Source organism: Myiozetetes cayanensis, unplaced genomic scaffold (assembly GCF_022539395.1).
Source record: "Myiozetetes cayanensis isolate MyiCay16 unplaced genomic scaffold, myiCay2020 scf16, whole genome shotgun sequence".
NCBI lineage: Eukaryota > Metazoa > Chordata > Aves > Passeriformes > Tyrannidae > Myiozetetes > Myiozetetes cayanensis.
The window spans coordinates 12,291,169-12,311,644 of record NW_026087270.1 but is presented as its reverse complement, the minus strand read 5'-3'; the positions used below and the strand labels follow the sequence as shown (position 1 = coordinate 12,311,644).

Genomic DNA, 20,476 nt, shown 5'->3' with positions numbered 1-20,476 from the left:
GAAAGGGGGCGTGGCCCGGGCGGAGGCTCCGCCCTCTCGGCGCCCGCCATGGAGGGGCGCGCGGGTGAGCCGGGGGCGCGCGCGGGGAGGGGCGGGGTCGAGCGGGCGTGACGTCACCACTGAGGCAGGTGACGTCAGTGCTGGGTGGGGGTGCTGGTGACGTCACTGCTGAGGGGTGAGGGAGGGGGGCCCCCCTTCACCTCCCCTCCCCTCCCCCCACAGGTGCCTCCTCCAAGTGGGACATCCGGGAGAAGGTTTGGGATCACCTGGAGAGCACCGGGCTGGCCGAGTTCCCGCGGCCCGTCCACCGCCGCATCCCCAACTTCAAGGTACCGCCCTGTCCCGGTGCCCCGAGCCCCGGCCAGCCCGGCCCGGGACACTCCCAGGGATACAGAGCCAGCCGTTCCGTTCTGTGGGGTGTGGTTCGCCCGTTCGAGGGGCCGAAGCGGGTGGGGGAAGGCTGAGGCTTCATCGCACCCTGAGTCAGGGGATATCGGAGCTGGAGCTCCTCAGCTGACTGGCGAATCTTCCGAGTTTTCGCTATCATCACTGCCAAGGGAGAGCCCTGTCCAGGAATTCTTCATTTTAAAGAAGTCTTTATGGCTTGTGTTTAAAGGAGTCTATTTCATTAAAGAAGGAAGTTGATCTCTGCCTTTCTTTGCTGAAAGAATCATCGTGATGTTGATGCTTGTCTTTCTTCAGGTGTGAATGAAGGGGAATTTACAAGGCTGTACTTGGATCCCCTCTTTTTCTGTGAGATAGCCAAGCACTCAGCAATCTGCTTGTGTGAGAGTTTCCCATGGAAGCATCACAAAATGAACAGTGTGCCCCCCATATTTAAAATCTGGGGAAATCAGCCTCTCCAGGGGATGCAGGGTTGTAAATTGGCATCTGTGCTGTGAGCTCCTGGGTGATGCACTGGTATCCTCTGCAAACAGGGTGCCTCCCACGCTGCCACGAGGCTTCTGGCTTTGCAGGAGTTCAGAGCTGCCAGGACTGTAAAGATAAACCCCGATGCCCCCCAGAGGAATGCCCGCTTCCTCACGCTAGAAGTAAGTGAAGGTGTTCTCCTCTTCCTTCCTTTCCTGCCCCAGGGCTGTCTCCAGGCCTGCTCCTCTATCCAAGAGCTGGATGTGTTCATCAGAGCACGGGAGGTTAAGGTGGATCCTGACAAACCTTTGGAAGGGGTTCGGCTGGCGGCCCTGCAGGTAATGGCACCTCTGCACCCCTGAGGAGGGGACTGCAGAGCTTGGCAGCATCCCACCATTAATACCTGCCATTTCTCTGGCAGGTTGATCATGTAAGAAAGAATGTTTCTGCCTTTCTGGCAAATATCCGAGGTGCAGGTAGGGTTTGGGGAAAGTAATGTTTCTGCAGAGCAGTAGGTGTTTCACTATCATTGTGTTCTTACTCCCCAAAACACAATTTGAGGAAACCTTGCCTCTATCACAAGGTAAATGTGGGACAAGCTTATCTCACACCTGTGCCTGTTTAGGAGCTGATCTGTGTCACTTATTTGTGGACATGCACTTTAGATCAATGAGGATTCACAGAATCACAGCATGGATTGGGTTGGAAGGGACTTTAAAGCTCATGCAGTTCCACCTCCTGCCATGGGCAGGGACACCTTCCACTATCCCTGGTTGCTCCAAGCCCTGTCCAGCCTGGCCTTGGACACTTCCAGGGATGGGGCAGCCACAGCTTCTCTGGGCAACCTGTGCCAGGGCCTCACCACAATCACAGGGAACAATTCCTTCTCAATATCCCATCTAACCCTGCCCTCTGGTAGTGGGAAGCCATTCCTCCTCATAAAGACATTATAAGATAACCTTATAAAAATATTTAAAGATACACTTTTAAAGGGGGAATCTCTAAAGGTGTGTTCTTAAATATCTTTAAAGGTTGAAGGTATGTCTTACCTTTTATTTCTTAAATAAACCCTTGTCTGGAATTTTCCTGTACTGGAGGGGATGAATCTGCAAGCACTATACAATCAACAACACTAATCACTCTCTAGCAAATTAGATTACTGGCCACATAATTTTTACTGTGTGTACAGTAAAATTATTTCTTTAGAGTAAAACAAGCCTTTTAATGTGGCAACTTCTGTCTGTTCCACAGGCAAGGAAGACTTTGTTGGTTCCCACACCACGCCTGAGAACTGGGCTGTTCAATAGGATTGTTCCACCTCCAGGTGCAACTAAGGAAATCCTGAGAATATGTGCCACGTCTCAGGTAGGAAGGAAAGATGAGGGAGGCCTCAATTAACTCATGGATGACTGTGCTGTTATGACAGACCAGCTAGAATTTGAAAATGCTGCTTCAAGTATAATTCTGCCAGGATGTTATTTCTGGGTCTGTGTACACAACTGCCATTAATAATTTTTAAATCATGAGGAAATTTAGTCTTCTTGCTATGTTTGTTAGCAGAGTGGTATTGGTATTTTCTCAGTGCTTTTTGGAACATTATGAGCAACTTTTATAGCTGAGATACATCTTTATATTTCTAACATGTTATACTCCTAAGAAATCCTTTATTTCTAATAAATCATGCCCCTGTATTCTACAGTTTTGAGCTAATGAAACCTGTTTAGTGGTTACACTTTTTGCATAATCTTGATAGAATATTAGATGTTATTAAGTAGGAAAGATAAGTTCTTTAAGAATATTAGGTCTAAAGAAGCAGTAATTCTGGCATTTGCCTCAGTGGAGGCACAAAAACTCGGTAAGGTTTTTGTCCTGCAGTGTGGTCTGTTGCTGCCCTCTCGTGTTACAATCCCATATTGTACAGCTGAAGGCTTTTGGCAGAGAAACCTTGTTATTTTATATTCCTCTTGAGTTGCTATGAAAACCTAACTTGTACAAAAAGAACAGGCCAGTTTATCGATTTATTTCCTCCTTTATCTCCCGCTCAAGGCACTAAAATTCTACAGTAATCCCGTATACAACGAGGTTGTAAATGGGTAGTAATTAGTAGTGACTTTCTTTGTTGCAAGTTCTGTTGGGGTCATTAACTAATTAAGCTTTTCAGGGTTGAAGAGCACTTTTGAAAGAGACCTTTCTCTTGGCCTGTTTCTGTGATCTGTGATTTTACCACCATGTGTCTGGTTTTTCCCCCACCCAGGCCCACTAATGAATAAATACTGCTGGCAGTTTGTATTTACAAAGCACTGTGCAAACAGTCCTTACCACACTGCTGTGAAGTGGATAATGAACATTAATACTGATAGTCAGCCACAAATTACGGATTTTTTGGTTTTGTGCCCTACACAGAAAATGTCTTTTTATTGTGAGGATTGATTTAGCACAAACTTACATTGATGTGAGGAGGACTTAAGCTGTACACATATCTTGAGTGAAGTGAATCACTTTAAAAGTTCTAAACCTGTGATATTTGAAAGCCCAAGTAAAGATAATTTTTAATTTCTGCAGCTCTGGACACAATTTTGTTAGGTTGTGTTTTTTTGGAGAGTAGATTGAAGAAGGGTGGGTTGGGATGAGTGGGGAAAGAAGGAAAGAAAAAAAAATCATTGTGTGAGTTTGTGTGACTTCAGACTTCTTTATGCTGTACCTGCCTGTGTCTAAATTAACTTTGTGATTTGTGTGTGAGACTTAATTCAAGAATTTGTAGTACTCTGGTATGAGTTTACATAATTATGATTCTAAGTTAGTAGTGCTAAGGTAGGAAGTGTCAGTTACCCTAATTTTTAGGAATAGATTTCCAATAAAGGGTTTCAAAATATGAGGCTTTGATCCTAAATAAGTAACCTTGCTTTAAAAAAGTGCCCACCTCCCTCAGCTCTCCTTGTAGTGTGCCAAAATTCTTGTTACTGTAGTAGGGAATCTATTCTAGGATTCCCTAGAGGATAACGTTCCAGACATGTACCGCTTGGCTATACATGGAAGAGACACTTTGAAATAGGGAGTTAGTTGGATTTATCAAAATATCCTGGATTTCTGCCTCAGTGGCTGGAAGACTCTGCACTGAGTGAACCTAAAATGTGTTTTTTCTTGCAGGGTGTAAAAGACTACAGTGTGCCCGTGGGGCTGGATGGGAGAGCACGAGTGGACTTGGTTGTTGTAGGATCAGTGGCTGTCTCCGAAAAAGGTAAGGAAAAGCCTCGTCAGCTCTTCAGGAGGAGGGTCCTAAGTCACAATTCACAGTGTCAGTAGGATACACCACGTGTTCCTTTTGGCAGAGATGAATATATCCCTGGAACTGAGTTATGGTCTTGAGTTCTGTCTGTTCTGTGTGACAAATCCCTGATCCCAATCCAACCAGGAAGCAGCAGTGCCTCCAGCACTTAGTGGGCAGGCAGCAGTGTGGTTTAGGGCATGTGGGCCTGTGCTTTGGCCTTCAGGAGAACTATTAAGGCAAGCAATTATTTTTGTTTTGAAAGAATCAAAGCAGGCTCCCTGTACAGAAGATCTGCTCTGCTCACACAGGGTGTGACAGGACAGACCTGCTGAGTCAGTACCTCTTTGGGGATCAGATTTTGCATTTTCTACTATTTTGAAGACCTGCTGATGGTGGAAATTTTTCCACTGACTTTATGCATTGCTTAAAACAACATGTTTTTCTGTGTGTGACCCATCCTCCTCTTTACCCACCTTCACCTATGTTGGACAGGAATAGAAGGTTCTGAGTACAATGGGTAAATAACCTGCTGGGTTAAGTGGACTAAGTTTGATTTACTCTGAATGGAGGGCTCCTGGGATCCTTTAGGAGTTCATTGAAACTGATGTTTTATTTCATTTCAGTGCTGATTTCAAGGAAAGTTGCATTCTGTGAAAGATGCTGATCTGAGTTTTTCCTGACTTACAACTCTGTGCTTGGTTTATCTGTTGCAGACTGCATAGTTTAATTACATGATTTTAACAGTTAATCAAATTTCCATTCTGCTGGGTTTGATTTTTTTTCCCCACTGTTTACTTTTATGTATTATAGGCTGGAGAATTGGAAAAGGGGAAGGTTATGCAGATATGGAATATGCAATGATGGTGTCAATGGGTGCAGTGCAGGAGGATACACCTGTAGTTACCATTGTCCATGATTGTCAGGTAAGTTAAAATATCCCCTCTCAAATAATGAACCAGAATTATGTGATACTGACTGGTCTGTCTGAAGAAGAGACATGGAATGATGTTGGTTTGGCATCTTTATTTCCACTGTCTGACGTATTTTCATGTGTTGCAAGACATCAGGAATGGTGCACAATTTTAGTGAATTTGGTTTTAACCACTCAGCAGATTTCTTGTTCCTTTGTAGGTGGTTGACATAGAAGAAGAGCTTCTCGGTGATCATGATTTAACTGTGGATTATATCCTCACCCCAACAAGAATTATCAAGACTAATTGCAAGCGATCCAAACCTCAAGGAATAATATGGCATAAGGCAAGTTCCCTCTGCTAACAGTGGTGCCAGCATTCTGTTGGTAAACCCCACATTTCTGAATATAAACACATTTGTTGTGTTAGAAATACTTGGGAAAGGAGCAGGTGTGTTTTTCAGGTGAAACAAAACAGCAGCATCCACGTTCAGGGGGTTTTAAGTGGGAATGGAGAGGAGGAGAATGTATCACTGCAGCTGGGGTTGCTGTACCAAATGAATTGCCCAAAAAAGTGGTGGATGCCCCATCCCTGGAAGTGTTCAAGGCCAGTTTGGATGGGATTCTGAGCCACCTGGTCTAGTGGAAGGTGTCCCTGCCCATGGCAGGGGGATTGGAACTAGTGGGTAGAGTATGTGCTGCTCTGCTTATGAAAGCAAAACATGACCTGGTGGTTGTACATTCCTGTTTATGTAGTGGATTAACTTTCCAAGGATAAATTTGTGGCTGGAGCTTGTTTTCAGGTAGAGGAACAGTGACTTTATACTGTTTAAAACCAGGAATCTTTATATTTATTGATCATTATTGTATTATGGGTTTGCCCTTTCTCTTCCCACCCAGATCGTCAGAAACTTCCTCAGCCTCACAAATAGTTTCAGAACAGCATTTACTGAATTGTTTTACTGGAAGTTAATGCTGGGAAAACTTTTCCTTTGTCACTGGATTTTCATTTTTAAAAACATCCAGTTAGGAAGCAGACACAGACCTGCATGATTGAGTAACAGTAGGAATACTGAAATGAGAAATATTGTACCCATGTCTTGCAGAAACTGCTTAGGAATTACTAAGGGAATACTTGTAGGGAAAGCAGGAGTTGTTTGTTAAACGGTTGCCAACCAGCAAAAGGAGTTAAATTTCTTTAGGTAATGTATCTACAACAAACAATTCAAGCCAGCACTATTTTTATGCCCATGGTGGGAGAGCATTTTACCCTGCCTGTGGTTGAGGATTTGAGGTTATAAATAAATAAATAACAGCTCTGTCTGTACTAGTGCATTTTTTCCATTGAATTATTTTTGAATTGTAATTTTTTTTTAGGATATTATTGAATATAATTGTGTTGAAGGCCTACCCTTTGTGCTCCATCCATCTTGCCAACATACTTTTGATCACATTTTGTCTGTCTTAGTGTCAGACTTCTCAGTAAGTGGCCTTGCTGACACTTTTTCCTTTTTTTCTGATTCCCCTTAGCTTCAACTGAATTTTCTCCAGTTTCACTGAGAATGGACCACTATTGATGCTTTATTTGAATACTTGAATGTTGATTTAACATCTAAAGCTGGTTTTGGTTGTTCTTTGGAGTGTTGTGTTGCTTAGATAGGAATATTGGAAAATACCAGGCAGTTTTGGGAGAAGAAAACAGTGTAGTGCCTATATGAAGATGAAAGAAGTGGCCATTATTCTTTCACAGGGAGATGAATGACATTTATTTTGCTTGTGCTTGTGGTGGTAACTCTGTGTTCAGCTCTTGCAGGGAGTGTTGTGGAGGTGGGAGGTCTGGTTAATCAGCAGGGTGTTAAAAAGGCAGGATTTGATATGGGCTATTTAAATGTTTGTCCTTTGCCTTGTCCTGGCTACTTCTACATCCTTTTCTCTCCATCCTTTTCTCCTTCAAATCCCAGCTTTGCTGGTGCATTCCTGTTCCTCAGAGCAAAACTAAATGAACCAAGAGGTAGTGAGTAAATAAAAGCCCCACTTCTCAGTAGGGTGTTTTGTCAACAGAAAGTAGCTTAACTTTATTGTTGAGATGTGTGATGTGTAAAATACACTGTAAAAAGGTTTATCCTTGGGGAACACGGCTGGATCAGGCCAAGACAATGATTAAGAGCTTAAATTACAGGTGTTTGCAAACATGGCATTAGAGCTAAGTGTTGTTGTGAAGGATGTGCTGTCCTGAAGCTGGCAGGATAAACAGCCACTAACACACACACTGTGTTTTCAGCTCCAGAGGGGTGAGGAGGTACCTACTCAGCAAACAAATCCATGTCTCCAGGCTGGATTTCTGTGCTTAAGGAGGTACTGGAGCGTTCTCGTTTGTTACGTGCTGTTTAAAGATTTCCAATAAAGCATGAGACCCACCATATAATTAATACCAAATAATCATTATCAGTATCAGTGCTAAACACTCTGGAAACACTTGTAAATGCAAGTACTGGGAGGTTTCTGTGGGTAAGTTTTCTGCCTCTGAGTTGTGAGAAATCAATATGAGTTATTGGAGGGCAGCAAGAGCTGCTGAGAGCTGAGCACTCTGGAAAACTTTATTTGGATCCAGTGGAGAATTATTTGGCTTCATCTGTCTTGAAAATCTAACCCATTGTTTCTGGGAACTCTAAATTCATGAAATGACTTACTTTCTCATTTAATATTTTCTATGGGTAGCTGTGATCTTTATCTGGGACACTGTGTATTATATTTTGTCACAATTACCAAGTTATTTGTGCTGTGCTTATTTTAAATTGCAACTATACAGACCAATTAAAATATTTGGGGTCATGAAGAGGGAAATGAGAGTAGTTGGTGGAAAAATCACTATATTCTAGCAAGCATTTCCTTCTGGTTTTTAAATCATTCTTTTGCTGAGAATTTTAGAGCAGTAGGAAAAGATTTTTTTCCTGAAACGAAATGAACTGGGGGGAATCCCTGGGTCCAGTGCTGTGGCAGAGATGGAAACTATCTGACAACAAACAGCTTTTGAGTTGGGTCTGTGATAGAACGTTTGGAAAGTAAAGCTCAAAAAGTTCCCCCATCCAAGCTGGCAAACCTTTAGCAGGAACACAGTGTTGCCATCAGAGCAGAATTGCTGTTAGTTTAGCCAAGGCTTTGTTTTGCTGTGTGTTTTGGAGGGGTAGTGTGAGCAGGGCACACTTCCACGCGTGGTTAAACATCTCAACACCTTTGCAGATCTGACCCTTGCTGCAGAGTCCGTGGAATCCACTTTTCGCTGATGGATTCCAAATGTGGGTTGCATAAGTCTCTCCTGAGGGACATTAGCAGACTTCATGGGCTGCCAGCTCCCAGAAATATGCCCTGGGATTGTGTGCACATATTTGGACATTTTGTGCAAATGAATGATAAAATGTTCAACTGTGCTGGCCTGTCCTGGCTGTCCTGGCATTGTCTGTGCTTTAAATCCCTGTGAGCTCAGTGCTCCTTGAAACAGGCAGCGGGCTAAGGACACAGCGTGAGAACTGGGGTCTGTCAGTCTCCATCTTAGAATAATGGAATGGTTTGTCTTGGAAGGGACCTTATAGTTCATCTCACAGGCAGGGACACCTTCCACTGTCCCCGGTTGCTCCAAGCCCCGTCCAACCTGGCCTTGGACACTTCCAGGGGTGGGGCAGCCACAGCTTCTCTTGGCAACCTGTGCCAGGGCCTCACCACCCCCACAGGGAACAATTTCTTCAGTATATCTAAACTAAATTTCCCTTCTTTCAGTGTGAAGCCATGTTCCTTGTCCTGTCACCACAGCTACTGGTAAAGAGTCCCTCTCCAGCTTCCCCTTCAGATACTGGAAGGGACTATGAGGTCTCCACACAACTTTCTCTTCTCCAGGCTAAACAGCCCCAACTTTCTCAGCCTGTGTTCATACAGGAGGTGCTGCAGTCCCCTTGTCAACTTTGTGGCCTCCTCTGGACTTGCTCCAACAGCTCCATGTCCTCCTTATGTTGGGGACTCCAGAACTGTTCCCAGGATTCCAGGGTGGGTCTCACGAGAGCCACATGTTCCTGTATCAGTGGTATGTGCACATGGGGAGCTGTGGGGAGCAGAATTAAATACCAGGCCCAGCACACTCTCCAATCCAGAGCTGTCCTTCCCTCATCTGCAGTGCACCAGGACTGCACCTCTGCTCCTGCCAGGGAAATCAAAGTGGTGTTTGGCTTGGCCTGCGCTGTATCAGGGGTCAGCATTACTCACTCTGACAGAGGACAAACACATCCTTCATTTTCCCCAGCAAAATATTGAAAGTGGCTCCATTCACTGTTCTGGGAGAACACAGGGTGAAGGGAGCCCTGATGTTCCAACAGGGATGTTGCAGAAGTCCAGCTGCCACTCCATTGCTTTGGGATCAGACCAGGTGTCGTAAGAGTGAAGAGTCTGGGTTAAGTGCTGGGAGATTTGTGTTGGCACTCAGCATCCAAGACTCTTTTCCTCAGGTTTCTGTCACAAAGGGGCCACATTTCCCTCCTCTTCTCCTTTCCCATAGCCCAGTAATTGTGTGCCAGAAGAATTCATCCACCCTGCTGTCCTCTCTCCCCGAGGCTCTCCCAGCTATGGCAGGGAATAGGCAGTGGTGTTAAATGATTAATTGCTTTTGGTGGAGTTATTTTTAATCTGAATCACTTCAGTTAGTGAGTTTACAGCACAGACCCACAGGCACTTCTGTTGGCCAACCCCAGAGGGCTGAAGTGTGGAACTGGCCTGGGAATCGGTGGTCAAGGCATAATAGGAAACTTCTTCGGCTGGTGTTGCTGCCAAAGCCAATCACTGAGCTAAATCCCAACACTCAATACAAAGTTTACAAACATCAATAAATGGTTTGGCCTTGACTTTATAGGGATGGGAGGAGCAAGGGAAGAAGTTTTAACTGCTGGCTTTGCCCAGGTCCATGTAGTTGGGGTGGAACCTTTATCCCTTCCATCCTGGTTTAGCCTAAAGCAGTAAGCAAGGATAAGGATAGACAAGGATAGGGAGGACTGACCCGCCGGCACAGGACCAAGAAACGTGCAGCTTGTTTGAAAGAGAGGAGGAATATCTTTGGCCTCTCTCCTCATGGAAATAAATCATTGCAATCCTCCACAGCTTACAGGACAAAAGGAACTTTTTGCATGATCATAATTAGCAACACATTGTACTACCACAGAGTTCTTTTGTTTGCTCTTTTGCAACAGAGCAGAGCAAGCTTTTTCCTCTCCTCTGCCACCCGCTGCTCCCTTTGCCCTTTTGCTTCTCACCCCCATCACCCCAAAAAAAGTAGTGAATTTGTTTGCTGAATTGAAACTCGGAATTCCCAAACTGGCATAAGAGTAGGGGAAAATAGGGAAGCTGAAATATTCTCCTAGACCCCAGGGACAACAACATTAATCCTCTGTATCTCTTGTGGCAGAAAGATGTCAATTGACAGTATCAAAACTTGTCTAATGTAGGGGTTTTTATGAATTTTTCCTAATACAAGAAAATCCAAGTGCCAAATCAACTGCCTTTGTTGCTTTGGCACTGTAAAGGCTTTTTAGTGTTATGTTTGCACAGGTCTGAATTGAAGGGAGTGAAAGAATCACTTCAGGGTGGTGTTTGATCAAAACGTTGGCTTTTAAAGAGAACAGTTCGTAGTCCTTATAAAAATCACAGAATCACTGAGGTTGGAAAAGACCTCTGAGATCACTGAGGTCCAACCTGTGACTGATCCCCACCTTGTCACCCACCCCAGAGCGCTGAGTGCCATGTCCAGTCATTCCTTGGGCACCTCCAGGGATGGGGACTCCACCACCTCCCTGAGCAGCCCCTTCTGATGTCTAATCACCCGTTTTGTTAAGAAATTCCTCCTAAAACATATCTGCTGTTGTAACTGCATCTTCCTGAATTTCCCAGAAGCCTGAACAGTAGCTCCAAGAGCTCCAGTCAGATGCCAAAAGCTCCTTGTCTCTTTAGTGAGGGGAGATGCCACACTGAAGTCTCTTAGAGAGTGTGCTGGCCCCTGATTATCTAAATCCACTCCTTGAAAGACTGGGAATTCCAGAGATCATCCTCTCAGTGCCCGTCTCTGATTGCCTTAATCTACAAAGTGCTGAGGGTTTGCCCATTGACCTTTCTAACCAAACACTCAGTCCCTGCCTTGGCAACCAAGTTTAATTTCAGGATGAAAGGAACTCGGTACACTCGGTGAGAGGCTGTGCTTTGGGCCCCGGAGTTGCATGAGATTAGAAAAATGTTTTTCCTGTTTGGTTTAATTAGCATAGAGCTTACATTTCACATAGAGATTTGACAGAGGACAACAAATGTTCCTAATTGGTGGCCAGTAAAAGCAAAGTAAGATGGCTTCAGCCCTTGGTTTGATGTTGTGTTGCCCAGGGAAGGGGAGTTTGCTCTCAAACAGCAGTCAGAATTCTTGGCTGAGAAAAACACATCAGTCCAAGAATCCACAGAGCAATAACTCTGCAAAATCTGAGAATGGCAGGTACATTTTAGAGTGTGGAGGCGCCCCGAGCCCCAGAGGAAGCCCTGACCTCCACTGCCTGCCAGGTCAGGCCAGATTTGTTGTTCTCAGTCACAAAACTTGCTCGTTGATCCCAAAGACCTTGACCCCAGGTCTGCAGTGTGGCAGAAGGGAGGTGGCTCTGTCCACAGTGGTTAGGCCTAATCTGCTGTGTGATATTATATCAACAGAACTAGGACAGGCTTTTTGTAAGTTATATTTTTATTTGGTTTCAGCCTGAAATGAAACCTGCTTGTTTGCTTCTCAGAAGAGGAGCCCTGGGAACACTGAGGATACTTCTGTTGACTGACTTTCCTGTTACCTAATCCTGATGTTGCCCCCACCCTGTCTTGGGTTTTCCTCCAGTCACTTCAGGGCTGGGCTGCTCCCCCCAGAGAGCTGTGCATTTTAGACTTGATGTTGTGCAGATCCAAACCCACTGGGACTGTAACTGTAGAACCAGGAATTCAGGGGCTCTGGGATGAGTGAGATCTGAGCTGGGATATGGTGGTGCTGGTCCAATCCAGCCTGCTGAGAGGTGGTTCATCAGCTTGAGTGCAATATCCTGCTTGCTCACACATTGTGGGCTACTGGCTTGGGTCTCTGCTAGCTCAGGCATCACCTCCCCAGGCTCTGTTTTGCTCCCTGAATTTCAGAATTGGATCTTGTGTTGATGGATGTTCAACTTGTCCAGCAGCCAAGTAGGAATTATTCCTCCTTCCAACTGCACTCCGCAAGCCAAGAGCTCGACCACATTAGCTGGGGAACCACTGTGTTTCCTGCCAGTCTCTGAGAGCAGCCTGGGGCATCTCATGCCTCAGATGGATGGGGTTCAGCTGTTGAGGGGAAGAGCCCTTCCAGAAAAGCTGCCTGTGAGCTGGGGCTGGCTGGATGGAGGGCTCACAGTTGGAAGTGCAGTGTCCGGGCACTTCCATTCCATGCTCCAGCCCAGCGGGGGGATGTGGGGTCTGCTGAGGAGCTGCGGGGGGTGCGTGGGGTTGGATGACAAGGGGGAGGCTGTGGGGATGTGCCACATCCAGAGAACGTGCCTCCAGCTGGGCCCACATCCACGGGAGCCCCGCTCCAAGGCACGCTCCCGCTGCAGGCTTCCACCATTGTGTGACCCAGCCCACGGGATATCCTGTTTGGGGGGAAAGAGCACGAGGAGGTCTGTGGAATGGAAGTGTCTGATGGATTGTGAGCCTGGAGGATCCTGCCAGAGCAGGAGCACAGGCCCTCAGTCAAAGCAAATACAGAGGGATAACAAGGAGAATGCAAATCTGAAAGCTCTGATAAATAAATGTCAAATTGGAGTAGTTCTCAGTTTGGGTCTGATTTGCCTGCTGGATGTACATTGTGCTGCTTGCTTAAAGAGAAACTAATGTTTATTTTTGTCCTGCAGTGTGTATTTAGGGAGCAACTCCACAATCAGGCCAGCAATTAGGAGCATTTGGAATGCTCTGGCACTCTGCATGGTAGCTGTATAATAAGGTTCCTCTCTTTTTATGGCACAAATGGGTCCTGATGGTCATCTTCTTTTTCTGGAAGGCGATAAATCCTATAATTATATGTCTTCCTCCTTTTTAGGTCAGCTATGAGATGCTGGGGAAAATCCCCATCCTAAAGACTCTTCGATACAGGGAGAAGCAGATGGGCAAGGATGTTGCTCTCCAAGATGAACATCCACACTTGGCAAACACCACCAGAGCAGCAGCATTAAACAAGGAGATGGCTGAAAATACACAACCACAGGCTGCTACAGGCTCAGCTCAAATGGGACAACACCATGTTGAAAGTGATCCTTTAAATCCCAGATTAGAGGGATCTGGCACCATTACTACTGTGTATGTGGGGAACATACCTCCCAGCCTGAGAGTGAGCGAGCTGAAATGTGCTCTGAGGGAATTCCATGTGACTCCTTTCAGATTGAATTGGCAGGGAGCACAGCACAGGGCTTTTCTTGATTACAAGGATCAAGTAACTGCAGAGAGAGCTGTATCCTCCTTGAAAGGCCTGAGCCTCGGGGGGAACGCTCTGCGAGTGGAGCTGGCCAAGAACCAGAAGAACAAAGGACAAGGAGAAGTCAATAGTCAGAAATGAGAATTAATAGAGGAGGAGGAAAAAAAAAAAAAAAGGCATGTTTTCATTGTTTTCTGAGAGAAACCAACCTAAGTTTTCAAGGTTATCCTCTGGCCTCTGCAGGCCAGACAACACAGTGCAGAGCCAGCTTTGTGAACAAATGAGGCCTCACTCCTGCACTTGGACGTGCAAAGGGGGGTTTGTCCAGACAGGTGACACAGGAGCCACTTCTCCAAACAGCTCCCCACAAAGTACCCCCACACTTTCTGTGTCTTTGTTTTTCACAGGCTGGTTTGTTCTGTGGTGTGTGCATTTGTTAGGCCTGGATGACAGACCTGCCCTGTGGTGGCTCTGTACAAGCCACATGCAGCAAGGCAGTTGCATTTGTCTCCAGTCATCTAAAGGTTGGACCTGGAAATTTATACTTTAAAAGCCAGCAGCAGGAAATCTGTCCTGAGGGTTACAGTTATGTTCATTAAAAAAAAGGGGGTTGCCTTGTGGGAGTTTTAAGTTTGTTTTTTATAAAAATTGCCAGGGGAGAGATTGTCCTTTTTGTGCTTTTGAAGAATGGCTGTGGAAACACTGGCTCAGCCATGGAGTTCTGATTAGAGCTGTTGAACATCAGGTAGGAGAGGTTGTAGCTCTTTCCTCAGCTTTTTTGTCAACTTGGTGAACCTTACATTTCTTATTTCCATGTGACAGAGCAAAGCAAAGACCAGTTTTCTGTGCTTTTCCTCAGAACTCTTCAGGTGTGTTTTTGATGGATCAGATAATTATAAAACAGCTGCTTTTCCTGATTGCTCTCTCTTCTAACGTGATGTGATTCTCTTGCCTCTGTGAAATTACATTAGTTATTGCAGTGGCAGTGAAAAGCAGACAGACCATGGTCAAAAGTTGTCAGTGTGGAATTGTTTGGAAAACTGCTGGAGATAAAAGCAAAGCCTGTTCCTCTGTGCCTTGGTCACCAGCAGCATGGTCTTCCTGCCCCCACAACATCAGTGACAAGGGTTACTGGCAACTCCTCCTGGTCAAAGTGCTCCCAGGACAGTAAGATTTGCAAACACGTGGACACTGCCTTCCAGTGTAAGAGAAAATGATGATTTATTTAGTGTGGTTTTTATTACTTTTTTTTTTCCTTTGGTTTCCTATTCCTGAAAAACAAGTTGAATTTTGGCCGAACCATCCTCTCTAAACAGAAGCACTTTTGCCAGTGATGCTGGGCACATAGTCAAAGTAAGCATCCAAATGGATATTTTTTTTAAAGTATGAGTTGGAAACTTTTTTTTTTTTTTTAAGCCAGACAGCACTGTTAAGTGTATTTTAAGCACATTATTATGCCTCAAGGGTCAGACATTTCATACAGTATCAAATAAAAAGTTCTCATCATTATCATGTGCCTGTGTATGGAGGGGCTCAAGGAGAGCACTGGAGCTGCAGAGCTGGTCCAGCTCTGGGATCCCAGCACAATAAGGACATGGAGCTGTTGGAGCAAGTCCAGAGGAGGCACCAAGATGATCAGAGGGATGGAGCATCTCTGCTGTGAGGAAAGGCTGAGGTAACTGGGATAGTTCAACCTGGAAAAGAGAAGCTTTGGGATGACCTAATTGTGACCTTCTACATGGAGGATAACTCCTGCTCCAGAGGGACAGGGACTATTTACACAGGCCTGGAGTGACAGGGCAAGGGGGGATGGCTTCAAACTGACAGAGAGTAGGTTCACATTAGATATTAGAGAGAAATTCTTCCCTGTGAGGGTGGTGAGGCCCTGGCACAGGTTGCCCAGAGAAGCTGTGGCTCCCCCATCCCTGGAAGTGTCCAAGGCCAGGTTGAATGGAGCTCTGAGCAACCTGGTCTACTGGAAGGTGTTCCTGCCCATGGCAGGGGATTGGAACTGGACGATCTTTAAGGTCCCTTCCAACCCAAACCATTCTATGAACTTCTTTTAAGGTCAACAAAAGAAAGGTTTCCAGAAAAAAATAAATCATTCAGTGCTCTAAAATGCTCCTTCTCCAGCTCAAAATGATTTCCAGTATCAGTCTGAATTGAAACATCAGCCCTGTAGAGCCCTCTGTGTCTCATTTCATGTGCACGTCAAGGGTGAGAGTCAGGTTGTGTTACTACTAAAACACACCCACCCCATCATGAGCTTTGAAAGCAGAGGAAGGAAAAGCAAAAAGCTAATTACACATCACTGCCTGCCCCTTTCAAATTATGGCAAATTAAGTAATGGGATCATTTGATCTTCCTTTTCACTCTGTGAGGCTTCTTGCTTTGGTGAAGATGTGCAGGTGACCTTAGCAGTTAAAAGCCAGTTACTCTGCCAATGCAAACTTAAAACATCTCAAACTTCCCCTGTTGCATTACAGATAGAACCAGCCTGTTCTGGTCAAATTTGTGGGAATTACATCCTCTCCCTTATTTCTCTTCTTAACATCTGTAGTTTCAGTGCAGATATGTTTATGTGCTTTGTAAATGTGTTAGGTTTGCTTGCTTTTCTGTCAGCACTGGGTACAATCAGGGCAGGTTTTGTTTGGACAAACAAGTCTGGATGTTTTTCTGTTTGCAGTTGTGGTTCTGGGTGAGCCCCACAGGTGAGCAGTGCTGGGTCGGTATCCAGAGGAACAGACCTGGTTCTTTTCCAGCCTGTCACTTTTGTCTGTCCTGTATTTCGAGGCCACATCTCACAGGACTTACCTAATACCCTGTTACTTTCCCAATTGACAGTTAAACCCCAAACCACACTATAGAGGAGATAGTAACTAGACAGGTATGCAACAGTTTGGACATCAGGAAGAATTTCTTCCTGGAAAGGGCTATCAGGTATTGGAAGGGGCTGCCCAGGGTGGAGTCCCCATCCCTGGAGGTGTCCAAGGAAGGCCTGGACGTGGCACTCAGTGCTCTGGGCTGGGTGACAAGCTGGGGAATCGGGTCACAGGTTGGACTCGAGGGCATGGGAGGTCTTTTCCAACCTTTATGATTCTATGAACTCTATTTAGGCTCAGAGAAGAAAAATAATTACTATAAGCTTAAGCTCATGCTCCATCATTAGCATTTTGAATGGAGTGGAATAATGATGCTGTTTTCCTTTTAGTTTTGATCCAAGTTATTGGTAAATGTCAAGATCTTTCAGGCTTTACCATCCTAAAGTCATTAAGTCACACTCTGAAGTCAGTGCAGTTTCTGCCTGGGACAGCCAGGGAAGCAGGGGCAAGGATGAGGCTCTTCCTGCTGTTTGGGAAGTTGCTCATCTTCAGCTAAAAGACATTTCAGTGCAGGACACCAAATTGCTATTTAATTAAATAGCATAAGAATGCCCAAGGCACAGGCCTACACAGCCTTCTGGTGTCTTCAGCTGTGTGATGTGGATTTCTTCTTGTGGGCTGACCCAAGTTCCTCCTTGAGAAAACAGCAGATCCTGTAGAAAAAGTGAATGGGGCAGTCTGCATCTCTTAGATCTATTGTTCCAAGCTCTCTGCATGCTCAGGAAGGCATCAGTTAGGGGAAAGTCAGAAGGGACTCATGTTTAAGTCCACAAAACTCTGAAATGCAATAGATTTTATTGAGTCCTTTGGACTCTGATCTCATAATAAAACTCGAACTGAAGCCTGCTTGTGTTTTACTTTGGCCCAGGCCAAGACTGTGCAAGATACCAACAATCAAACCATAAAGTCCATGCCCTGAGGAATTTACTGTCTGAATTAACAGACTTTTAAGATGAGAATATTAAGTCATAATTCTTCATTCTGTGCCTGCTCTAGCTGTGGCCCTGCTGTAGGTTGAGGTTGGCTGTGCCTACACAGATATAAAATGTGCTTCATTCAGGTGGACACTGGTCCAGTTTTACTGCTTAAGACTCACGATAAAAACATCAACAGTGGCAAAGTAATGCCTGGATGCTGCAGAAAAGCCTGAAATGCTGGTGATAGATGTCTAGTCTGCTTCTAATAGGGAGTGAAGTGATCCCTAACACAGCCTTGATTGAGCAGCAGCACAGCCTGTGTCTCACTGCTGTGTGATGAGAAGAAAAGTTCAGCAGTACAATGGGAAATACTTTCCTGAGCCAACTTTGTTCAGAAGCAATTAAAAATGAGTTCTCTCTATTCTCTGATGTCCTCGCCTGTCATGTGGTTCAGCACATTCTTTCCAGCTCCTTTCATGACACAAACAAGTTGGGACGTTGCTGCTGCTGCTGCAGCCCCTCGTTTGGAGGGTTCAGTGGGGGAAGATGCTGAGCAGTTCCAGGGGCTGGTCCTGGTGTGAGTGAGCCCAGCTCAGCTCTCCTGGAGCTGGGAGGGCGTCGTGGGATCCAGCAGCGACCACCCGAGGTGTCACATCACGGACGTGACCTTCCCAGGGCGATTCCGCCCTTCTTCTCGGAGAGGATGAGGAAGGAAAACAGTATGGGATGAATGGAGCCTCTACCAGCTCCACCAGGCTGGAGGACACGGTCACTTTGGAGGGGATTTTCTTTTGTTGGATGATGCTAGTCACAGCGTGGTGTGTGGCACAGAGCAGTGAGGCAACATTGTGATCTGCTAACAATAAAAGCGAGGTGGCTCGTTGCCACTCAGCGCTGCAAACTGTACAGGCAGGAGGGTTTTCCTTCACGCAGCTCTGTCCATGCATTTCCTGGAAGAGGGACAAGGCCACACAGCTTCAATCCACAAAGACAACAGCGAGTAAACAAGCTGTGTTGCTGTGTAGTCTTTTCTGAGCGACAAGAGTCAGAGACTGTTTGTGTCCATGAAGAAAAAAGGGGAAAAAAAAATTCACTATCAGGGTGAGAAGGGAGCAGAGCCTTTCCTGAGTCACATCCAGATCCCCATCAGCCCTCCAGCATCTCCGCATCAGTCCCTGATCCTCTCCAGGGCTTTAAGAACAGAGGCTTTATCCCATTATCTGAGAAGACCAATAAAACATGTCAGAAAAGGGATGGTTAAACACTGTCTTCAAGTCATGCCTTTTTTTAATGTGTTTTTTTATTTCATCATCTTCTACTGCTCCAAAGGGAGAAACAAATGGGTTTTAGGGGAATGTCTCCATTAAAAAAATCTAGCACTGGGGCTGTGTTTTTCTCCACAGGGGTGAGGAGAGGGAGGAAAAGCATGTGCAGGGATTTCTCTCATTCCGGTTCCTCAAGAGGAACAGCCCCTCGCAGCACTTCTGGCTCTGGAGGAAACATCTGTGGCTGTGGCCAAGTTCCTCGGGCAAACACCCCTCAGTCAGGGGCAGGCTGTTGTGTACCAAATGCTTTTATTTCCTAGTTGCCATCTATTAAAGATTATCTCCCTGCAAGAAAAGTGCCCCATTTCCCATGTTTCCATGTGTAATGTCCGTGATGTCTGCTGTAAACATCGTGAAGCGTTTCCCTGCCCCTCCACTGACATAGGTAGAAAAGGCACTGCTTTTCATCTTTCAAAGCACTGCAGAAATGTTTAGGGTCGTGTATCCTGCCATTGTTCTGGGCTGGGCATCCCACTGAAGTCCCTGGGAGAAATGAGTTCAGGATATGGATCTATCTAGTCAATCTTTGCTGTGGCCCCAGTAACATCCACGTTTTACAGATGGGAAGGCGAGGACGGCGGAGATGGCTCCTGATAGACTGGATGCGACTGGTGATTCCCACCACTTTGGAAAACAATAAGAAAACAGACCAGAAACTCATCAGGAGCTCTCAAAAGAAAAAAAAAAAAAAAAAAAAAAAAAGAAATATACAACGAACCAAATCCCATAGCGTGGTAGTTCTTTGGATAGGATGTCCCAGTGGAGACCTTTGGTGTCGTGGTTACTCTGCCTTCACACACCAGTCAGAGCCTCTGGGGAGCTTTTAATCCTGCAGGTCCCCTTGTTCCAGAGCTTTCCAGTCAAGGAGCCCAGCACCTAACACCCAACAAGGCCTCTCTCCAGGTCAGGGACAAGCCACAGCTCTTGCTCTGTGAGACAAGGCACAAAACAGAAATGGAGATACTTTTCCCAAAACGTGCCACCTTCAGAGGTCTCACAAGTTCCACAAGTGTGTTACGGTCCACCCATCCCACTCAGGAACACGTGGAGCTAAACCAGGGGGGATTTTCTTTGAGGAATAAAGCAAACATACAGGACTGTTAGATGGGATCAAAAAAAGGGCAGGGAAAGAAGGTAAACATTCATGAACTGAGGCAAAAACTGCCACATTTTTAAGCATTAGCGTATCCATTGCTGCCACTCCTTAGTATTTTTGAGGGCATAATTGTTCAGACAAGAGCAATACTTATATTTTTCCAGAGGGATATGGTGTTTTCAGAGTGTTTCCAGGCACCTGCACTGCTCAGACTCCAAAGTGTGGTGTTTCCATCTCTGGAGGAGGTGATTGCTGGTCCACAGTGGCTTTTCTTTACCGCCACGGAGGAACACAATTGCTGCAGCAAGTTCTGCTCCAAGTGAACTCCTGGTACTCTTAAGTCCCTGCAAAACTTTCCAGGCCATGTCATCCTGCTTTCCCAGGTGTGTTTGCTTATTTTTTCAGTAATTAGCCTGAAGCTGAGCCGAGCCACAGAACTGCACTTTCTGTGCCATTCCAGGGTTTTTAACTCCTGCTGCTTTAAATAAAGAAACATCTGTGCTCAGGCTCATGTTCACACCAGCATAAGAACTACTGAAGTCAAGTGGCACTGCCACTGTCCCCACACCTCTTTCCATTATTAAACTGAGGTGGTTTGACCTCCGGAATTGTCATTTGCTCTCTGATGCTTGTGCCAGTGGCCTGCAGGACTCTTGGGGTGTCTCAGAGGACCTGTGAGAAGGTTCTGAGAAAAGGAAATCCACTTTGACAGAGTGATTC

General features: G+C 45.6%; 1 protein-coding gene across 2 annotated transcripts; it reads left to right on the top strand.

Moving 5' to 3' along the window:
- The first annotated feature begins 20 nt into the window (after positions 1-20).
- On the top strand, positions 21-19,859 carry MTHFSD (methenyltetrahydrofolate synthetase domain containing). Of its 2 annotated transcripts, none has more exons than XM_050311489.1 (8): positions 21-64; positions 223-329; positions 1,095-1,208; positions 2,122-2,235; positions 4,018-4,108; positions 4,949-5,061; positions 5,270-5,395; positions 13,165-19,859. In XM_050311489.1, the coding sequence occupies exons 1-8, from the start codon at positions 49-51 to the stop codon at positions 13,675-13,677; spliced, it is 1,194 nt and encodes a 397-aa protein (XP_050167446.1). In that variant the 5' UTR covers positions 21-48; the 3' UTR covers positions 13,678-19,859. The 2 variants fall into 2 exon arrangements, with proteins under 2 accessions (XP_050167446.1, XP_050167447.1); XM_050311490.1 differs by lacking the exon at positions 1,095-1,208 and adding an exon at positions 939-1,052.
- Positions 19,860-20,476: the final 617 nt, after the last annotated feature.